The following is a 23,882-nucleotide window of genomic DNA, read 5'->3' on the forward strand; positions in this document are numbered from 1 at the left end:
CGTCTCCATGCCCTTAAACTAATTAAGGGCATGGAGACGATGGAAAGGCTTGAAAGACTAGGCATGTTTACATTGGAAAAGCGGAGACTAAGAGGGGATATGATCAACATCTACAAATATATAAGGGGACAATACACAGAGCTTGCGCGGGACCTGTTTTTGGTTAGATCAACACAGAGGACTCGTGGACACTCGCTCAGGTTAGAGGAGATTCCGCACAATACGGCGTAAAGGCATTTTCACGGTAAGGACAATACGTGTTTGGAATTCCCTGCCTGAGGGAGTTGTAATGGCGGAATCTGTCAACACCTTTAAGAATGGGTTAGATAAATTCCTAATGGGTAAGGATATCCAGGGGTATGGTGCATAGTCATGCATTATAGTTACTATAAATAGGGATAAAATGCAACAGCTGACAGCAGCATCAGTCAGAAATTTTAGTCAAATCATCATGCATAGGAGACCACAAATAGGTTGAACTCGATGGACAATTGTCTTTTTTCAACCTCAGATACTATGTTACTATGTAACAGCATTCGCATGTATTTTTTTACTTATGTTAAGTCACAAATGCAAAGTTAGTAGAAAGAGACTCTTAGGATGGTGCTGCTTGAGATGAGGTTCTCGTCTTACTTTATGGGAAGACTGGTGCTATGACCTCATTACTAAATTCACTGTCAAAAGAACGCAAACAAAACCTCAATGCACCAAATAACGTTTTAGAGTCAACTTCTTAAAAGTAAACTGACTAGCCACAATTACACGAATACATCGGACAAGGAGAACTGGCAATTATTTTCATCTTCCAACTTGCTTTTTGCAAACAATAAACACAATGGTCATTTCCTAAAGCTTGTGGAAACCAGTGATAAAAATATTGTATGAGTGGTTGTAAAAATGTACTTCAATACCAAGAAATTGTAAAAGCTGATGTTCACAAGTGACACAAGGCTGAAAAGAGAATAAGAACGTATTCAAGGACACTCAGCTGCCTAGAAGGAATGTGTGAAAGCTGCCATTTTATTCAAACTATGTGAACACGCTGATGTAAGAACTTCTGTATATGCCACATTTCTTCTCTTGTATCTATAGAAAAACTGCAGAGAAACAGTAATTATTCAACACCATTTGCAATAAGATATTATATTAACTTGATAACACAGAGATTAAGATAGTTTCTGTTCACCAAGAAATTTATTTAAATATACAATCTGAAACATTTGCACACAATTCCATTTGTAGTCATTATGTTTCCAAAATATTTGCATATTTCATTTAGATTACCTGTTACATGAGAAAATTATATTTTAATGTACAGTATAGAGAGTCTTGAAACAAGTTCACTTATGCCAGTTTTAATACAGGTTGAGTATCCCATATCCAAATATTCCGAAATACGGAATATTCCGAAATACGGAATTTTTGGAGTGAGAGTGAGATAGTGAAACTTTTGTTTTCTGATGGCTCAGTGTGCACAAACTTTGTTTAATACACAAAGTTATTAAAGATATTGTATTAAATGACCTTCAGGCTGTGTGTATAAGTTGTATATGAAACATAAATGAATTGTGCGAATATACACACACTTTGTTTAATGCACAAAGTTATTAAAAATATTGTATTAAATGACCTTCAGGCTGTGTGTATAAGGTGTATATGAAACATAAATGCATTCTGTGCTTAGACTTGGGTCCCATCACCATGATATCTCATTACGGGATGCAATTATTCCAAAATACGGAATAATCCGATATCCAAAATACTTCTGGTTCCAAGCATTTTGGATAAGGGATACTCAACCTGTATTGCAAAGTAATGAGGGAAAACAGCTTTTGCATGAGACCATGTGAATTACAAATGGAAATTAAAAAGAAAAAAAAATGACTTAACCATCACATTAAACACACTATGGAATACCACAGTAAACGTAAAAAAATATCAAAATAAGGACATATACACACAAATCCATACCAGGTTTCTGACATTCTTTGCCCTCATTGTGAAAATATCACAACATTCTCCCATATGTTAACCACAGGTTGATGCATATGAGGCAATGGTGGTGTGTGAGAGCAGGAAGACCAATCACAAGCCGTAATCAGATTGGTCCTCTCACTCACATCTCTGCACAGTCAATAGAACTTAAAAGCCCCATGGGCATCAAGGCCACATTATGTAATGTGTAACAATTGCACACACCTATCTGTAAATGCCACACACTTACTCTACAAAAAGACCAAGCATTTCTTAATTAAAAGACATATACTATAGTGCAATAATACAAAAAAACAGGACAAGTACACATACAGTATGCGAGGGTAACAAATTTCAGTTTAAACTTTAACATACACTTCAGATATTGGTAAGCAGTGCAAATCTGGAAGGCAGCAAAACATCAGTTATAATGTAAGAAGTTTACCAGTTTCATTCTAATGGGGTTATCCAATAAGCCGCGATAATTTATCGCACCTATCACTAGAAAAAACTGCTTATCGCAGGTATGCACGTTCCCCATTTATCAACCTATCCTATCAGAAAATTGCAAAAACTGGTTACCTGCGATATGCTAACCAGCGAAAAAAGTGCAGGTAAAAATGGGGAAATTAGCCTGTACCCCCAAAAAAGCCAAAGTGACATAGGATAACAATACAGAAGCATATTAGAGGGCATAAGCAAAAGATTTGGGGGACTTAAAATTTGTTAAAGAGCTGCAAGAGTTTTTTTTTTTTTTTTAAAACACTTGAAAAATGATATAAAGCAACTTTTATTGTGTAAAATAAATGCGCTCATTAAAATTGAGGTACATGAATATAGGTACAGCATATATTTGGGTCAATTAATGGCACTTTTAAAAATCTTGCAAAAGTGACCAATTACTCCCACCTGCAAGCTTAAAAACACTTGTCCCGCTCATAAAACACCCTCATATATTGGTCCCAAACCTTGTACCCCAATTTCCATCACTTTGCACTTTTTCACCCCATAAAAACGTCAAAGTGTCTAATTAGTCATCAAGGCGGGTGTCCAAGGGGTTCTGAACCAAGTCCCAACATTTTTATACAAAAATAAGGATATTCCCCAACTTTTCACCTGCTCAGAGTAGGTGAAAAGAAATTTGCGATAAATCCTATGAAGAATTATCACATGCAAGTAATTGGATAGCTGCAATATTTCGGGGTCACGTAAATAGACACATTTTCGCATTTTTTTGTCAGCAAAAATGGGTTATCGCAGATAATTAGTTACCCCCCTCAGAGCCTAGTCATATACAGCCTCAAATTTCAGCTGTTTTGTATTGTGAGATAATTTGGTCACCAGAATATCATTCTCACATAGATAACATCAAAGAAAGATGTTACGACAAAAAAAAAAAAAAAAAAATTAAAACAGACTTGTTTTACCTGAACTCGCCATAGTGTACACACAGTGATACACTGTGCTATTGTATAACAAAATATGATTGTAACCAAACAGTATAAAAACAACATTAGAGACACAGACCACAGAGGAATATATATGTTATTCCGGCGGGTGGGATGCTGGCTGTCAGTATCCCGACAACGGCATCCCACCCGCCAGAATGCCGGCAGCGGGGCAAGCGATACGAGTTCCCTTGCGGGCTCGGTGGCTTGCCACAGGATTTATTCACACTCTATGGGACACCAACGAGTGGGAATAGCCCCTGTGAGCTAGTATTCAGTCTGTCGGCATTGTCGGCTGTCCGGATTCTGGCGTCTGTATCCTGACTGCCAGGATCCCGACAGCCGGCAAATTGATTGCCTCCCACCACAGAGGTACTAAAATTTGCTGGAACTCACAACACTGGCTTGCACGGAGTCTTCAAGAGCTGCCTTTTGCAAACCAATTGTGTAATACCTACCTGGGACAAAATTTACAAAAGTTCGATTTTGGGGATTCATTTTGGATTTGGAATTCTGTTTCAATTCAATTTCCATTCGATTTGGGTTGAGCAGATTTACTAAAGCCCAAATCAAATGTCAAATCGATTCTAAAAGGCAGATTCAAGTCATATCCCAAAAGAAATCAAAATTCTGAAAAACATGGATGCTTTCCCACAGAACAACATGTTCGATTTGAAATGGACCTCAAAATCAAACCTCAAATCTCCAATGTTTCTATTTTGGCTTTTAAACCTATTGTAATGATAGGAAATTGATAGTGAGGACTTTTTAAGTACCCCAAAACACACAGGGCAGTGTGGAAGTAGCAAAAATGGATGCCCAAGGCTATGGTATGTTGTGCACCAACTACACAATGCAAACCACCATCTGACTGAGAAAACCCTGGAGGATCAATCTGAGCACCATCAGCAGCTTCATGAATTGACTAGAGCACATATTTATACTTACAGACATAACAATATTTTTTTTTATTATGCAATAGATTGCACCAGAGCACAGTATTGGACGATGATGCTGAAAAATACATTGACATTTACTAAAAACATGAGTGAAGTAACTGAGCATCCTGATTCAGCGCCTTGATGCCTACATCCTCAGCAATTCATCCCTGTCTGTGAAAAATCTTGTTGGACAAATGCCGGAGGGATGGTTGTTGTTTAAGATACCAGTATGTGTAATTAAAGCATCTAAGAGGCACATATTGCCAACCATTCCATGACAGAATGCATATTTTTTTTAATGAAAAAAAGATATTCAAAATGCATATTTTTATTTTATTTTGCAAAAAAGTTCAACACTGTGCTCTGCTGCCGTCCATTGCATAATTGTGCAAAAAATTACCCCCCCATAAAAACACATCAAATATGTTCTCATGTTTAAAAGTGTAAAGAGAGAGCTTCCCCTTTAATTTGTGTGCATGTGATACATTTGGACCAATAGGAAGCAATGAGGGTTTTCTATTTGATTTTGCTGGGGATTTCAATGGGGATTTGAGGCTCGATTTAGGAAGGGATTTCATACATTCAATTCTAAATCCTTTCCAAATATGAATCAACATTGAAATCAATTTGAAAATTGTACGCAAAATCAATTTTTAGTAAATAAGGCAAATTTCAAAAAGTTTAGAAACACCAAAAGGAATCGATTTCAATAGATTTGGAAGATTCATAAAGTCCTTCCCAAAATCAAATTTTAGTAAATACAGTATACCCACCAGGATACTAATTAGGTGCCAATATTAATTTGTACACATTACTAATATATTTAATTTGTAGAAACAGCTAAATGATAAAATAATTCTTACAAACCAATTTACAGAAACTAATAATGGTGTAACATGCACTGTTGAAAAATAAAACATTCAATATAAAAGAAACAGGAATTCCTCTAAATATCATTTATTCGTCCAGCATTATTTTTGAATGTGACGATTGGATAGTTATGAGTAAAAACTGCTTTTGATAAGATTGCAGAGAGCATTTAATGTAATAGTGCTGCGAGCACCAGTTTTAATGTATTTGAAACAAATATCAGTTTAGTGAACCATTTCCAAAAGTGTTTTTCCTATGGAGATTTGAATGGACGTAAAATAAAAAAAATTATATATAGTTACTTCCTCTACTACTGTTTTCATAACGGAGAGACGCACTACAGACTGAAGACTTCGAAAAATCATATGTACTGTAGATCCTTGAGACAGCAAAGGACTAATATAAAGGCCTCTTCTTCTGTTATAGTGGAGACTCAGCAATTGTGCTTACAACGTGGGCCTGTTCTGAGCTTGAGGAAGCAGAATTGTAGAATGTATTGGTTTGGTTCTCACGATGCTCTCTGAGGAATGGAGGGATGGAAGCAGACTTAACATGCAAAATCCGTGTGTCCATCACCTCGCAATCTATTTGCATCATCACTTCATACTCCTGCCCATTAATCACATTTTCTATAAGAAAAAGAAAAATATTAACATGTCAACATTGTAAACTTGACTGGTAAAAATTCATGAACAATTATACCCCCACCTTACATGTCTACAGCTATCCTGTTTTGACTTTCTGCTACTACACATCTGTAAATGCTATAGTAGCACTTGTGCAACATTTACAGATGTCACCACGCTCATCTAGCCTGTAGCTGGCCGTATTTGCGTCAAGTGTGCCCGCGACTAGAATGTGCACGTTCGTCTAATATATATTGTCAAAGTCAAAAATATTACATAGGGAGAACATACAAACTGCACACATTTAAGTCGCTATACTTGCAAATATGCGCAGCGAGCACAGCAATATATGGTAACACACGCATTTACACGGACATGGCACAGAGATGGATTCGACACTTATTTCATACAGTACATAATTATAATAATATCAAGCACCAGATATCATGGAGATTTAAAATTAGCTAATGAATTAATGTCATGAATGTGTATTATTTGAACCGAACCAGATAAGCCCGTCATGTTTACTATTGAAACAAGCACATTGGTGTGTAGATTAATTTGATACTTGTTGTGAAGTTGTGGGACATTGCAGCGGATAGATATGATTATATGTATAAAAGCTGAAAATCACTTTGTTAGAACAATGAATGATACAGTTCAGGGCTGAACCTGATCAGCATATACAAAGGAAGAGAGACCCCTCCCCCAGGAACTAGTCACAGGAATGTAGTTCCTGGCTAGAGTAGAGGTCAGGGTTCAGTTGCTTGTGAACTCAGAGAACAGATGTACTGTAGCTACACTCAGAACAAAGCTCTCAGAAGCATGGCTGGATCATCACCAGGCACCTTACAAAGGCTAAGTATCATAATCTCAATATCACATGGCTGATTGGCATAGAATAGTTTAAATATGTGTTTGAGGTAGAGTAGTTGTGGAGTGATTGGAATAGAGTGGTTGGTTTGGAGATACAAATGGCTTAAGATTAATGATGCTTGTACAGTTGTGTGATTGTTATGTGTTGGTGATAATACTCTATGAAATCTGTAATGAATTGGAACAGTAGACAATCTGTAGCATAGTATTCCTGGTATACATTTATGGATGGTGATTTATAACAGATTATAGTAGTTTTACATGATGCATCTTGCTGAAGGTTTGCAGTCAAAACATACTTCCTTTTGTTACTGTAGTCATGTGCTTGTAGCAATGGTAGGCTGATATGTGTGGTTACATTGTGATCTGGTGATTCATATAACATGGACTGTATGCAATAAACAAAGTTTGTTTGGAATGTGAAATTGAATAAGATGGTTCTAGGAAGTTGTTTGGAATGTGAAATTGAATAAGATGGTTCTAGGAAGTTGGATTGGAATGTGGAATATAATGAGTTGGTGTGTAGAAGATGGCTGCTGCTGGGGGTTTTCCCCTCCCCCTTTCAACCATGTGTTGCAGTCTTTGGAATCATGGGAGTTTTCCCAAAATGGAGTCTAGCTTCTGTCCCATGCGGTACCATTGTGTTGTTGCTGGGTGATGTGTATATAGGGACAGCCAGTATGGGTAAGCTCAAGTATACTCTCCACAAAGATTCTCAGCATTGACTAACTGCGCAGCGATTGTTTCTCACATGTGTAAGTTCCTCTGCAACCATATTGTCTCTTATTTAATGTTATAAGCCATTCTCTCTCTCCTTCCCCTTTTAAAAGTAATTGTGTCTTTATTGTATTTTATGTGTAGTAACTTGGTTAGATATTCAATGTTATTTTGGTAGTGTATAGCTTGTATTGTATTATTCTTTTTGAACGTTCATTCTCTCACTAAAGGCGTTGGAACCTTAGACCGGTATTTGATTGATTATTATAAATGCATAAAGGTTCACAGAGCGTCATAGTCGCTCATACAGCTTTTAAGCTAACAAGGTTACACTGCATTACATCTACACATTGTCACTGCACAAATGTTTACAGTATAAGTACATTCCTTAAGGTATAGTTAAGGGAGTACCCTTGCGGTACTTTTTGCGCCAATTGCGTACTGTGTTCTTTAACCTTTAACGTGTTTTTAATAGGACAAATATTATAGACATTGTCAATATATATCTATATATATAGCTATAGACATATAAAAACATGTGGCATATCAGCATGGACCTGAATCCTGTTCTACTACAGAGGACTATTGCACTCTTCATACGTATACATTAATATACCATGCCCACATCTGGGGTTGGTTTTAAACAAAATGGGGCCTTGGGAAGACAATGGGTGTTCTGTAAGTCAAGCCATATCGGGAATCAGATACTGTATAATACACTGAGCTATATCTGGTTCAGGTGAACAAAACTAAACCTTATCTGCTACCTGGTGTAATCTATAAAGTATTAAAATCTGAGCCATACATGATACCAAACGAATATACAGATTCATATGTGGTCAAGTCTATTGGTTGACTGTACTCATTCCTGTTCCGCACTATGCTCAGGCAGCCAATTGGAGTTCAGTGTAAGACTGGAAACATGACCGTTTTCAGTCACTGAATGGATAAACCGAGAGTTATAGTAGACTTAACTTTGTTAACTCTCTTTCTTCATGGTTCATAGGGTCCATGTATCTTGCGCTATATGACACAAAAAGGATAAGTGTACTATGATGACATCTGTATGTCAGAAGAATTCTTATCTTTCTGCTTCAGGATTCATTGGGCTCCATAGGGAGAACATTTGGGGGGGGGGGGGGGGGGGTTGTAGGTGGTGGATGAGAGTCCGGGCACCAAACAGTTAAGCTTTTCGGCTTCCCAGAATGCTCGTCTTTTTCCCCCTATAACCCTGCCTCCATGCTCAGGCAGGTTAATTTTGTTAACAAGTCCAAAGCAGGAAGTGGATAGAAAAAAGATATTTCACACATAAGAACACATTCTCGCAGACAGGAGAAAGGAACCAGTGGTTAATGCCACGAAAACCCAGAGAGTCCGCTTACGTCAGGGTGGGCGCCCTGTGGACCCTATGAACTTTGAAGAAAGAGTTAACAATAGGTAAGTCTACCATAACTCTTGTTTTATTCTTCTGGATTCATAGAGCTCCACAGGAAGAACATTGGAGGGTGTCCTAAAGCAGTATTTTTAAGGGAGGGGACGCGCCTGAGAGGATAACAGAATCCTGCTATCAAATGAGCAGAATTTTAGAAACGTGTGAATGGAATACCACGTAGTGTCCTTACATAATTGCGCAGGAGAAGCCCCACGGTGTGTCGGCCATGAGGGACCAATAGATGTAGTAGAATGGTTGATTGTATGCTTGTGCAACCACCATTCTAATCCATCTGGCCAGCATCTATTTGTTAGCTGGCCAGCCACGCTTATAAAATTCATAAAGTATGAATAGAGAGTCGGATCTTCGGATAGCATTGGTCTATGTGGATACATAGGGCACGTACTACATCCAAAGACCGTTCTTTTGCTGAAAGATCTGGTGAGGGAAATTATGGGACTATAATTTCCTGGTCAAGGTGAAACCTAGAGACCACTTTAGGAAGGTACCCAAGCCTAGTCCATAGAACAGCCCTGTCATGATAAAAAATCATGAAAGGTGGATGACAGGAGAGAGCTCCTAAGTCTGACACCCTCCTGGCAGAAGCAATAGCCAGCAAAAATATTGTCTTAGCCATCAACCATTTGAGGTCCACTGACTCTAAGGGTTCAAAAGGGGGCACTTGAAGTGCATCCAATACTTCAGAGAGATCCCATGGAGCTACTGGGGGTACATATAAAGGTTGTACAGTACATGTATGACCCCTTGAAAAAAAGTACGTATATCCGGTAGTGTAGCAATTTTTCTCTGAAACATACTGATAGGGCAGAAATGTGTACTTTCAGAGAAGCAAGGCGTAAACCTAGAATAAATCCGCTTTGAAGAAAAGCCAGTATTCTCGATACTTTAAATATAGTTGAATCGTAGCACTTAGAAGCGCACCATGTGAAATAGGTATGCCATATTCTATAATATATACGTGCTGAAGCAGGCTTGTGTGCTTTAAGTATCGTTTGAATTAGAGGTTGAAAATCCTTTTGCTCTTAAAATGGTCGATTCACGAGCCACGCTGTCAAAGACAGACGGTTCAGGTCTGGATGTAGACATGGCCCTTGAAATAGAAGGTCCTGTTGCTGAGGAAGTTGAAGGGGTAACCCTACTGAAAGGCTCTGTATGTCGGAGAACCAGTGCCATCTGGGCCACGGTGGGGCTATCACAGTGAGGTTTCCTCCTTATTTGAAATTCCTTATTACCCTTGGCAGAAGGGATATTGGGGTTAATATGTATGGTAGAATGAAAGGTCCATCGCACTGCAAGAGCATCCACAAATGCTGCTTGTGGATCCCATGACCTAGAGTCGTATACTGGGACCTTCTGGTTGTGACATGATGCCATTTGATCCACGTCTGGCCGCCCCACCTGTCCACTAGTAGTTGGAACACTTCTGGATGCCCAGTGACTCGTGTGCACATCCTGATGACTGAGGAAGTCTGCTTCCCAGTTGAGGAGGCCTGGTATGAACGCAGCTGAAATGGTCAGAGATGACATTCGGCCCATTTAGTATTATGGCTACCTCTTGCATTGCCCTTTTGCTGAGACTGCCTCCTTGGTGATTGATATATGCCACTGTTGTGGGGTTGTCTGATTAAATTTGCACAGGCCTGCCTTGGAGAATGCTGCGTGCCAGTGTCAATGCTTTGTATACTGCCCTCAGTTCCAGTACATTGATTGGTAACCGAGACTCTGCCAGGCTCCATCTCCCTTGAAATGAGTGTTGCTCCGTTACAGCTCCCCAGCCGCGAAGCCTGACATCTATAGTGAGAAGCACCCAATTTGGGATCCAGAAGGGATGACCATTGCTGTGGGGCCACCAAGTATATGATAGGCAAACATTTGGAGTCAGAGTTATCTGCCTTTTGATCTGATGAGGTCATTCCATTTGGCTAGAATCAACCTTTTTAAAGGGCGAGAGTGAAATTGGGCAAATTCTACCATGTTGAATATAGATTCCATCAGGCGGAGGACTTGCATGGCCGAGGGAATTGACACCTGAGGATGGTGAAGGAACCGCTGTATTTTGGGGGTAATTCAGACCTGATTGCTCGCTAGCTGTTTTTTGCAGTCCTGCATTCGCATAGTCTCTGCCCACTGAGGAGTGTATTTTAGCTGTGCAAGTGTGCGATCGCATGTGCAGCTGAGCAGTACAAAAAAAAACTTTGTGCAGTTTCTGAGTTGCCCAGGACTTAATCAGCCGCTGCAATCACTTCAGCCTGTCCGGGGCCGGAATTGACGTCAGACACCCGCCCTGCAAACGCTTGGACACGCCTGCGTTTTTCCAACCACTCCCTGAAAATGGTCAGTTGCCACCAACAAACGCCTTCTTCCTGTCAATCTCCTTGCGATTGGCTGTGCGAATGGATTCTTCGTAAAACCCATCGCACAGCAACGATCCGCTTTGTAGCCGTGCGACGCGCCTGTGCATTGCAGTGCATACGCAGTTCTGATCTGATCGCAGTGCTGCAAAAAACGCTAGCAAGCGATCAGGTCTGAATTACCCCCATGTCCCATAGTTTCGATATTTTGTTCATTGGTAGAAACAGTAGTTGATTTTGAGAGTCTAGCAGGGCTCCCAGATGTACCATCCTTTGGGACAGTATGAGTGAGGACATTTTCCTGTTAATAAGCCACCCGTGACTACGTAGGAAGACTATTGTTGTTTGTAATTTGCTGAGAAATACCTCCTGTGAACTGGCCAGGAGCAGTATGTTGTCCAAACAAGGAAGTATCCTGATTCCCTGATGACGCATGTGTGCTGCCATGACTTTTGTAAATATTCTGGGCAGGACAAACAGCAGCGCCTGGAACTGATAGTGTTTGTTTAGGTTAGCAAACATCAGGTATTATTGATATGACAGTGCAATAGGTATATGAAGATATGCATCTTGTATGTTCAATGACACCATGAAATCCCCTAGCTCCATTGCTAGAACTATGGAGCGTAGGGTTTCCATGCAAAACTTGGAAACTTTCACAAATCTGTTAAGAGATTTGAGATTGAGGATAGGTCTGCATGTCCCATTTGGATTTGGTACCAAGAACAGGGATGAATAATAGCCCCTTCCTTTTTGAGCCTGAGGAACTGGCACTATTACCTATTACTACTGACGGGAGGAGTGACTGAACCACTTTTTGAAGTAGCCAAGACTTTTGTGTCTGATGGAAAGCTCGTGCAAAAATACTGCTGAGGGGGGTGTCCTTTGAAAGAGATGGCATACCCATGAGAGACTACATCTTGCGCCCAAGCATCTGAAGTGGTCTTGGATCCAGACTTGTGTGAAGTGAAGAAGTCGGCCTCCAACCCTGAGGTCCCCCAGGGGGAGGCCCATCCTGTCAGGCTGTGGGTTTTTCCGGTTTTGCTGGGGGTTGTCTTGCTGCCCATGGCTGCTTAGTCTTTGGCTTAGCAAACTTTGAGGCATTTGATTGCCTAGGAAACGCTTGTCCTTTCGATTTTCCTTCTGGGCGAAAGGTATGAAAATTTGAGCTCTTAGGCCGTAGGGTAGAAGCTGAAGTGAGAAAAGCTGTTTTGGCAGCCGATAAGGATGCCACTGTTTTGTTTAGTTTTTCTCAGAACAGAACATCTCTCGTAAAGGGTAGTACTTCCAGAGTTTTCTTGGAGTCTAAATCTGCTTTCCAAGAGCGTAACCAAATAATGCGTCTTGCAAGCACTGATGTTGCCGATGCTTTAGCTGCCAACACATGAGCATCAGATAGTGCTTCCCCAATGTAAGAAGTCACTTTCTTCATGCAATCCAAACATATTCTGCACTCTTCTGATATAACTAGAGGCAATTCCTCCTCTATTGCCTGCAACCAAGATTCAATAGCTTTTGCTGCCCATGAGGCTGCTATTGTAGGCCTATTTACAGCATCCGTCAGTGAAAAGAATGACTTGAGGCAATTTTCATTGCGTCTGTGTTTTTTTTGTAATGATGAAATGGTTGTGATGGGATGCGGTTACATTGCCGGCAGTTGGGATCCCGGCTAACAGGGGCTATTCCCACTCATGGGTGTCCACAACACCCATAGAGTGGGAATAGAATGTGGCGAGTGCAGTGAGCCACCGAGCCAGCAAGGGGATTCGTTGCACTCACCTTCCCTCCTGCCGGCACTCTGGCGGACTGGATCCCGGCGTCGGTATGCTGACCGCCGGCATCCCATACCCAACCCACTGTGATAGGTAAGGTAGATGTTTTTACCAAATGTGTGATATGAGAATCCACTGGAAGAGAGTCTCCCACCTCGCACTATCCTCCAAAGGGATAGGATAGCGAAATAAGAGTCGTTTAGACAGAGAAAACTTTTTACCAGGGGTATTCCAATGTATTCCAAATGTTCCTGTCTAATTTCCACCAAATGGTAAGAATGTGGAAATTCTGATGTGATTATTTTCTGTCGTTTAAATACATCAGATTTCCTAGCAACAGCCACAGGCTCATCTTCAGATAACTGAAGGATCTGTTTAATTGCCAGTACATCTACAGTAATAGAAGCCTCCTCCTCTGCTACACGTGAAACCATGAAATAGAGCGTATTCTCTTCACCTTCCTCCTCAGATGACTCAACTGAAACTGATATAATAGTGGACTGAGAGGAAGTTGCATTATTTTTAGTTAATCTAGAATACTGTTTGTTCCCTGGCAACATCTTTTGAAAAGCTATAGATGTCTGTGCCAGACTTTGAACTGAACTTACCAGAGTTTCCACCCACAGTGGATTTGTATCTGAGGCTGGTACTGGCATAGGCTCCATGGGCTGGTGTAAGTCTGTCCACCAGGGAACACCAATAACTGTGTAAAGGAAGCCCATGGAGGTTCCTGTGTAGATACAGGAGTAGTTGACTGACCAGGAGGTGTATAACTTTTAACACATAGTCCATCTTGTACAACATCCTGTGCAGACATCCCCACAGAACACATTTTACATGAAAGCAATAATGGGGTTTCTGACTGTTTGCGACCTTTTCCTTGTTAGACATAACTACAAAATTTGTGTGTCACGCACTTTTATGGCAACAGTAACTGTATAACAAAGTGTAGTATGTGACAAAGTCAGCACTGCTGCTCAGAATATCCCTGAAAGCACCAGTATAATATTATAAGGAAAAGTGATAGACAAGTCACATACAATGCAGATAAACACACACTAATATAACTGCAATGAGCACTTGAATCAACTACTATGAGGATATGAGTGTTTGTAAAAACCTGGCTCCTTGGAGATGTTTTTACAGGGAGACTGAGCCCAGCATTCCCAGAGACCTTGCTTGCTGCATGCTGAAGATGGTCTCTGAGGGAAGGAGGGAGTGTTTACAGCTCAAAGGTGGGAAATCTGCAGTAGACCGACACCCAAAGCTGGGGAGGGGCTACAGGTTGAGCGCCACCTCCCCTTGCTGGTACCCCAGGTACTAAAGGCCTTTATAAATGTAGCGTATACACTAAAACCTGTGCCTTATATGCCCTGGGGTTCTAGTGGAATCCCTGACCAAAGCCAGTGTCCACGCCAACGCCTCGGTCAGTCTCCTGGGACATGCAGCGGACAGCAATTTAAATGCGGGTCCTTTAAGATGGGACCCTCTTACATGCACCCATATGCCAGCCACGCAGTCCTGGGGTCCCCACAATAAGCGGTACTAGACGAGGTGTGTAGCCCCTGCCACAAGTACCCCTCTTGGCATTGGCCATGCGCGAGTTTAGGCACCAGCCAGGGGTGATGGAGCTGTAGAACTGAAGTCTGCAGACTTCAAGCACTGACAAGCTCATAGAAAGAAAGAACAATTCAAATCATAGGGCTGCTATAGCAGCCCCCGTAAAGGTGCATTCCAGCTTCCAGCCTGTACCAACAAAAAACTGACCTGCCTGAGCATGGGAGGAGGGGTTATACGGGAGAGGAGCAGAGCATTCTGGGAAGCGGGAAAGCTTTACCGTTTGGTGTCCGGACTCTTATCCAGCACCTACAACCCATCCCCCCCCTCCCCGATGTTCTCCCTGTGAAGCCCAATGAATCCCAAAGAAAGCTAAGAATTCTTCAGATGTGTCATCATAGTACACTTATCCTTTTTGTGCCATATGCCGGCTTGTAATAAAAAAGATAAGGGGTTCATCTTATCTTTTTATTACAAGCCGGCATGTTCATCCATTTCACCATATGACCAGATGATTATGGTATTATGGTTTATATGTTCTGAAAATAAACCACTATCCGAGGAGAGAACGGCACTGGGACTAGCATTTGCTGTGCGGCTCGGGTGCGATGCAAAGCCCGACACTGTAGCATAGAGGGAAAAGCAACCAGACGGCTGCAGGAGATCTGAGCGCTTGAGGCAGCGCCGGCAGCCCGATCCGGGAACGTGCTGCACAAGGAACGACTTACGTGCAGTGTGGAGCTCGACAATATAGAGGAAGCACATCACGGGACGGCTGCAGGTGAAACGAGCGCCTGAAGCGGCGCTGGCAGCTGTGTCCGGGAGTGGGGCATTGCGGAGCATAAAATAACGAGGTGAGCACTATACTATATATACCTCGTCTGTGTGGAACTGTTGCCTATAAGCTCCTTCATCATCAAATAAATATCTCCATTTCCATGGATAAACATTACTTTGCTCCCCCCATGCTACAGTGATTAAGAAGATTTCACACAGTGATTTTCACGGGATAAGTCAATATATATTCTGGTCATTAAGCAGTTTATATTCACCTGATTTCCTGATATGTCCACATAAAAAGGAATTGCTACCAGTGGACGGGAAGAGTGACCACGTTTATAAAATTGGGTACACGCACGAGTACAATAAATCGTCTATGTATTAAGCCTTGAGAGAGATAAAGTGGCCAGAGATAAAGTACCAGGCAATCAGCTAACTACCATGTTATGGGCTTTGTGTCTATTTACAAAACCTTGGAGAGAGATAAAGTGGATGGAAATAAAGTCTCAGAATCAAACTCCCATGTTACAGGTTGTGTTTAAAAAATAACAGTTAGGAGCTAGTTAGTTGGTACTTTATCTCTCACCAGAACTTAGTACAGACACCCCAGTCACTTATAGTATCCTAGGCACTTTTGTTGCAAAGTAATTGATGTAAAGTCACAGAATACGCACACTGATCCATGGTGCAGGTCACATGTAATGGCCCTCCATCTTTCCTTAAAAAAAAAAAAATCCAGGATAGCGTCTGAGTTGCACAAAGCAGAGGCAAGCAATGCCAGCGCCAGCATGCAGGGTAACCCATGTATTGTACTTTTGTTGCATTAGTGATGCGAATGAGACACATTTTGTGACTGAGGGGTGAAGGATGAAGAGTGAAGTGAAGAATGAAGTGGCTTAATGGCAAATTCCATGGTGTGCCAAACGGGGCTCTTGGCGCGATTTTATGACAGGTGTAAGTGGACATATCTGTATGAAATGCAACTGCATTAATGTTTGAATGTTACAAACAGAGGTGTAATCTATTAATTTGGACTATACTATTTAATACAGATAGTCAAAAGAAGGGGGGGGGGGGGGGGGACTCAGTTACCTGTGGTAAGTTACCGCAGGTGAAAAAGGGTGGTAGCCTCGGGCTTTAACATCTGTTGCTATTTAATTGCACTTCCCTTTTCAACAGAGACCCTGATTAATGCCTATTAAATTAACGTAATAATGGACGTTAACACGGGTTAACAGGAGTTAACACACAGAATGCATGAAAAGGTCATGGATGTGTGTTAAAAGGGTCGCGGCACCCGTTAACCCGCTCGTTATCAGGGATTTTTATTTCTGCCTCTGTTCAAAGGCGTAAAAAAAAATCCCCAATAAGTGCTGCTGGCGGTGGCTACTTATAAAGCCCTGGGGGATGAATAAAAGTACTGTGGCTAATTAAATTCCTCCAGCTATATTCCAGTTTTAATATTATATACAATAAGTCAATTTAGACAATTATTTCTTCCTCATAGTGTATAAGTTTGTAAGTAGCAACTATTGTACTGCAGGACCTTTGTATTCACGTATTTGGCTCGAACTTTAAATCACTTACAGTATGAGCAGCTTAATTACTGTACTCTGCAAATGTTTTAATGAACTTACATCAAAATAGAGGCTCACTGAATTATCGTTTACCTATTGGTCCTCTAGCGAACAAAACTTTTATAGATTATATAAATCTATTTTACATACCTAAATCTATTACATATAACATAAATAGAAAGTGTATATTACCTGTGAAAAGACTGCCTAATGAATGTGTATATTAAAAAAATCTTAAATAGCAGGTACCTCCATTTGGTGGCCAGTAACACCAGAAATATATTTTCTCATTAAACCTCTATTCTGAAGGATATCAACATTTGACAATCAGATAACGGATTTATGCTGAGTACATCCATAATACAGGCAACTTTTTTTGGGGCACTGCACCTAAAATTTCTTGATTATTTTTGATTAGTACTGGGTAACATCAGAGTTACTCTATAGGAGTTACTGTGTGTAAAGGTGATCATCAGGTAAAAAAAATATATTTTGCCCCTGAATATATGTATACAGTAATTTGTTTGATACAGTCATATATAATATGTAAGGATCACTATAGTATACAAAATAATGGGGACATAATTGTCTGGATTTATTTAAAATCACACATATACAATGTAAACTATGCATTATAAATGATAGTTCTGTGAATAATAAACAATTTTCTCATTAGGAATTACATAAAAATTTGAACTGAAAATGGGATATAGTCAAAATACAAATCAAAAACTTTAGTCACTGAACGTATAATCAAAATATCTTTTTCATTATTTTCTGGAATAATGTGTCTTTATTTAGTAACCTTTCAAATCAGATATGTATATCATATTTGTCAGCACCTTATAATTTTTTTTTAGTACTGTAAAGATATAGGCAGGGGCTAATACTGTATTTGTGCTGTTTCAATCTTTATAGCGTTTAATGTACTTTTTATTCCTTCTGTTCCCATGCCTCTCTGTCTTGTGTCCCTATTACCCCATGTATGTGTTCATCCATTAGCCTATATATTCTGAACTATAATCTTACCCAGGTAAATACAGGTGTGCTGTGACCTGGCACCTAGTGATGTCATGTTATGTTATTGTAGGAGGATGCCAGTCTGGTATGAGGTTATTACAGGTTATCATTGCTATGCCTATTAAGTCCATCTATTACCCTTATATGGTCACAAGGAAATACATTTGAGGACCAGGTAATGTCTCTTTGAAGCTTCTCTTCCACAGGGGACAATCAGGACTTAAACCAATTTCCCTGTCATTGTTCCTTCTGTTTACTGTCTTCTGTTCCATCCTGGTCTCTCACAGACAACGCAGAGCCTGACCCAGCATGTGGTCAGCAGGAGAAGACCAGCTGTGGGAGGGAGTAGGGAAATACCTGAGGTGGGATACCACCAATCAGGAACCTGCGTCTCCTCCCAAGGTGAGCGCGGCATGATGGGCATTTGGAAGGTTTTAAAAGAGGTTGCGCAGGTCAGCTCCGGATGTTAGTCGCAGGACTTTGGCTAAGGGGTGATTCTCTGCCAGGGTACCTTGTGGAACGCATCAACAGTGCTGTGTGGACTTATATGTACTTACTACTGTATGGACTAATCTGCTATCACTGCTGTGTGGACTCAGTGATAGTTCTGCTGTATGGACTTGTTTATCTGGAACTTCTGCACGGAATTGCTGTGGACCTAAATCCTCTACTGGGACTTACTATCTGGACTGCTACCTGTATACTGTTTCTGGGCTATATTTACTTCTGCTTCCTGTGAATGATCTACTACTGTGTGCTGTGAGAAATAAACCATCACTTTAGATTCATCGGCTCTGTGTCTGAGTGATTAGAAGAACCCCGTATCTTCACAAGTACTATTATGCACTTTATTTCAGTTAATTCAGATAAGCAAATGATTTTCTGAAGGAACACATAGGGGTCTATTCAATTGAAGTCGGAATTGCCACCAAGTCGGAAAGAATCAGACAGGCATTGAATAGACCCCCTTAGTATCTATGTACTAATCTTTGGAGAAAGATAAAGTGGAGTGAGATTAAGCACCAGCCAGTCAGCTCCTTTCATTTTTCAAACACAGGGGTAGATGTATGAAAAAGCATTTTACATTCCATCAATGTTCGGACACACTTCAACGCATTATCCTGGTGAACTGGGTACACACAGTTAGGAGCTGGTTGGTTGATACTTTATCTCTATCCACTTTAACTCTCTCCAGGGCTTAGAACATAGACTCCTTAATGATTGGTACATATTTGGTCTTCACTATCTATAAGGCACCATTCTATATTATCAGGGGCGTAACTGCCAGAGACAACGGAGTCAGTTGCCGCTGGGCTCCAGCCCTAAAGGGGCTTCCTCCATCGCCCCCTGGCCATTCTGTGCCCTTCCTACTAAATAGACAAAAGCGCTGCCAGCGGGGGCTGGCAGTTTGTACATTCCATGCCGTAACACCCTTCTTTCCACCTTTTTCAAAACCCAGCCCGGCAGCCTCGCCGCCACCACCGCTAGCTGCAGCACTGCCAGCGGTGGGGTGCCCCTAGCATCTTCTCACACTGCAGATAGCCGGGCGGCACTGCAGCTGCCTGCCTGATTGCTCCGCCCCCTCCCGGCTCCCAAGCGCCTCTGCTGCCCTGTGATCCAGGAGCCGGCTGCTAGGAAGAAGTGGCCGAGCTTCAGACAGTGGCGGAGGAAAGTCATGATAACAGGGAGTCGAGAGACAGACATATGGGACGGGGACTGCGCCGGGTGCAGTGCTGGTAAGCGGCTCTGTTTATCCTGTTGCTAGGTAATGTAACAGAGAGAGTGGGACTGGAGGTACAGCATACAGTATAAGTTACTGTATATATAGAGAGCGAGGCCGAGCTGCCAACTACCTCCTCCAAGTCCCACCATTGTTGAATTCAGGGCTGTGTACTGGTCCTGTCTCCCCACTCTCCTGTCCCTGTCACCCCTGTCCTGTCGCTGTCACCTCTGTGCCAGCCCTGTCTCCCCCCTCTTTCCTGGCCCTTCTGTCCTGCCCATCACCCCTGTCCTGTCCCTGCTGTCCTGCCCATCACCCCTGTCCTGTCCCTGTCACCGCTGTCCTGCCCCTGTCCTGTTGCTGTCACCTCTGTGCGGGGTATGGATCATTAGGTCGACAAGACTTAGGTCAACAGTCATTAAGTCGACCACTATTGGTCGACATGCATTAGGTCAACATGGTCACTAGGTCGACATGGCCATTAGGTCGCCATGGAAAAAGGTCAACATGAGTCTTTTAAAAACTTTTTTGGTGTTGTTTTCTTCGTAAAGTGACGGGGGAACCCCAATTAGTGCACAGTGTCCCCTCGCATGGCTCGCCATGTTTCGGGCAAGGTGCCTCGCTCCGCTACCGTTGCGCTCGGCACAGGTTACCGTTCTCAATTGTAGTCTACGTGGATCGTAAAGTATGAAAAAGTAAAAAAAAAAAATTAAAAAAAGAAGTGAAAAACTCATGTCGACCTATTGAACTGTCGACCTAGTACATGTCGACCTAATGACTGTAATCCTCTGTGCCAGCCCTGCCTCCCCTCTTTCCTGGCCCTTCTGTCCTGTCCCTGCTACCCCTGTCCTGTCCCTGCCACCACTGTGCCAGTCCCTGTCACCACTGTGCCAGTCCTGCCTCCCCTCTTTCCTGGTCTCTCTGTCCTGTCCCTATCACCCCTGTCCTGTCACCCTTGCCCTGTCCCTGTCACCCCTTTCCCTGTTACCTCTGTCCTGCCCCCGTCACCCCTGTCCTGTCCCTGTCACCTCTGTGCCAGCCCTGTCTCCCCTTTTTCCTAGCATTCCTGTCCCCTCTGTCCTGCCCCTGTCATCTCTGTGCTGGCCCTGACTCTCCTCTCTTCTGTCCTGTCACCCCTGTGATTGCCCTGTCTCCCCTCTCTTCTTTCCCTATCACCTCTCTCCTGACCCTTCTGTTCTGTCCCTGTCTGCTCTGACCTTGTCCTGTCACCCCTGCCCAATCCCTGCCACCCCTATCCTGTCCCCGTCACCTCTGTCCTGGTCCTGTTATCCCCTCTCTCTGTCCTTTGGTTCTGTCCCTGTCCCCTCTGTCCTGGTTCTGTTATCCCTCTCTCTGTCCTTTGGTTCTGTCCCTGTCCCCTCTGTCCTGGTACCTCTGTCATTGTTCTGCCCCTGTCACTTCTATCTTGTCCCTGTCATCGCTGTCCTGGCCCTGTCACCCCTCTGTTCTGTACTGTTCTCACCACTGTCTCCTCTGTCCTGGCCCTGTCACCTCTGTCATTGTCGTGTTCCTGTCACCACTCTCTTGTCCCTGTCACCTCTATCTTGGTTCTCTATCTTGGCCCTGTCATTTCTGTTCTTCTCCACTTTACTGTCCCTGTCATCTCTGTATTGACCCTGTCACCTCAGTCCTGTCCCTGACACTTCCCTCCTGTCTCCTTTGTTCTGTCCTGGCCCTGTCACCCCTGTCCTATTCCTGACCCCTCTGTTTATCCTGGCCACACCATACTGTCTCTGTCATCTCAGTACTTGCCCCATCACACCTCTCCTGGCACTGTTCCTCCCGGTCCTGTCACCTTTGTCCTAGCCCCAAATTATGTATAATTTATTTATTTTTTGTTCAAGGGGTAGGGCACCAAGCTCTAACTTGCCTCCGGGCGACAAGGATGAATTTACGCCACTGTATATTATGTCAGATTCAAAATTACAGATTCAAAATTTGCGTTTCATTGTGCTTTTCCACCACACAACTTGTGAATACAAAACTGTATCTGATAGGGTCTCTTACAAAGTAACAATTTCAATTTGCTATGAAATTACATTGAGCATTTTTCCAAAATACAGCAGACAATATTTGAAAAAGGGAGTGGGACATCCTGTCCATATCGTAACGTAACAATGGAAATTTGGATCAGTTGTGTTTTTAATGGTCATTTAAGGCTTCTGAGTACTAGGAGGAAAAGAACAGTTTCAGCAAGAATCCAATGAACAGAAGAAGACAGTAATGGTTAAGTCTTTTTAAATAAGCTGGGACATTACACTAGGGAAACGAAAAAAATTACACGTATATTGAGTGCATCTGCTTAGTTCTTTAAACAAACAATAACATAAGAGACAAAGACTATCTGATTTCTTATACCCATGACTGAAAAGTTGACCAAAGAATGAACACAGCAAATGTTGCTTTGTGATAACTGATATTGAATAAAATGCAAATCTGAATGGAGAAATATACAAATAACAGCCAACACAGCTGCGGGCTCTAGATTGATATCCAAATGTCAAAGGCAATTCCTTTTTCAGCCTCCACCCAGTGCTGGAATGTAGTGATAATGAAGACTATGGGGGTCATTCTGAGCTGATCGCTCGCTGCAGTTCTTCGCAGCGCAGCGATCAGGTCAGAACTGCGTATGCGCTGGCGCATGGCTGACAGCCGACGGTTGTTGTTGTCTTGCGATCGCCTCTGCCTGATTGTCACTGGAACTGGAGGGGGCGGCACGGCGGTGTTTGACCGCCGTTTTGTGGGCACGGTACGGCCAACGCAGGCGTGGCCGGACCGTGCGGGGAGCGGGCCGCAGCAGCTGCATGACGTCACACGCAGCAGCTGTGACCCGGGCAGCGACGAGTAGCTCCCGGCCAGCACGCAAAAGCTGAGCTGGCCGGGAGCTACTCCTGAAGTGCAAAAGCATCGCCGCTGTGCAATGCTTTTGCACTTCTGCGACGGGGCAGGGACTGACATGCGGGGCAGGCTAGCCCTGTGCTGGGCATCCCCCCACGTCTGTGTTCCTGATCGCAGCTGTGCTAAATTTAGCACAGCTACGATCAAGTCGGAATCACCCCCTATGAGACTTAATAAAAAAAAACTCTATTCCCAGAGCCTTTGTGAATTTTTATCATCACCAGGAAGAATACAAATGCAGAGCCCTAGTTACTAATTCCTCTCTTCCTGCCATTACAACCATGGCGTCACATGCTGCCCAAGTGAGTGGGTAGACTTGCGGTGTAAGGGTATAAAATGCCTGAAGATCATGATGCAGGGAATGAAGACCATTACTGACCACAGTAAAATGGTATATCATAAACAATGTATCTTCGTATAATTCACTGCTATTTAATGGTTACATATACTCAATTCCAGTTAAAAGTTTATATAAAAAGGGTTCAAATGTATATATACTGTAGTAGGGTGAAATGTTTAATAGTTGATGTGTGGATGGATTTCATAGCATATACAGGATATGTGACTTTACCATGTTTACATGTTTATTATAAATTGAATTATGTATCTACAACATTTACCCTTTTATTATTGGATAAACATGCTGCTAGGGTGCAAAATGTTTTTATATATTATCATTAAGTGTTATGTCAATGGTTGAGACTCACCTGCCCTACAAAGACGTTTATTAACCTATGATTATTATTTTATCACGTCATATGACATATCTGAGAGCGCGATTCAATTAGATGAACGGGTGATGCAGTTTTGACAGCATTTGAACTTGCAGCCTCATAGGGGTGAGCAGGAAAATGCACAAAGGCCCTAATTCAGATCGGATTGCAGCAGCAAATTTGTTAGCTAATGGACAAAACCATGTGCACTGCAGGTGGGGCAGATATAACATTTGCAGAGAGATTTACATTTGGGTGGGTTATATTGTTTCTGTGCAGGGTAAATACTGGCTGCTTTATTGCTAGAGTGCAATTTAGATTTCAGTTTGAACACACCTCACCCAAATCTCTCTCTGCACATGTTATATCTGCCCCCCCCCTGCAGTGCACATGGGGGGTAATTACAAGTTGATTGCAGCAGGAAATTTTTTAGCAGTTGGGCAAAACCATGTGCACTGCAGGGGGGGCAGATATAACATTTGCAGAGAGAGTTAGATTTGGGTGAGTTATTTTGTTTCTGTGCAGGGTAAATACTGGCTGCTTTATTTTTACACTGCAATTTAGATTG

General features: G+C 42.2%; 1 protein-coding gene across 3 annotated transcripts in view; it reads right to left on the bottom strand.

Annotated features, from left to right (window-relative positions):
- Positions 1–1,002: 1,002 nt before the first annotated feature.
- Positions 1,003–23,882, bottom strand: part of ATF6 (activating transcription factor 6) — a 568,366-nt gene continuing 545,486 nt past the window's right edge. For 2 of the 3 annotated variants that reach the window (XM_063940274.1, XM_063940273.1), the window contains exon 16: positions 5,305–5,862. In XM_063940274.1, the coding sequence (XP_063796344.1) occupies positions 5,654–5,862 (209 nt within the window). In that variant the 3' untranslated portion in view covers positions 5,305–5,653. Of the gene's footprint in view, positions 1,098–5,304; positions 5,863–23,882 lie in introns of those variants that run through there. The other variant, XM_063940277.1, reaches the window with a different exon arrangement.

This window comes from Pseudophryne corroboree, chromosome 9 (assembly GCF_028390025.1).
Source record: "Pseudophryne corroboree isolate aPseCor3 chromosome 9, aPseCor3.hap2, whole genome shotgun sequence".
NCBI classification, from domain to species: Eukaryota; Metazoa; Chordata; class Amphibia; order Anura; family Myobatrachidae; genus Pseudophryne; species Pseudophryne corroboree.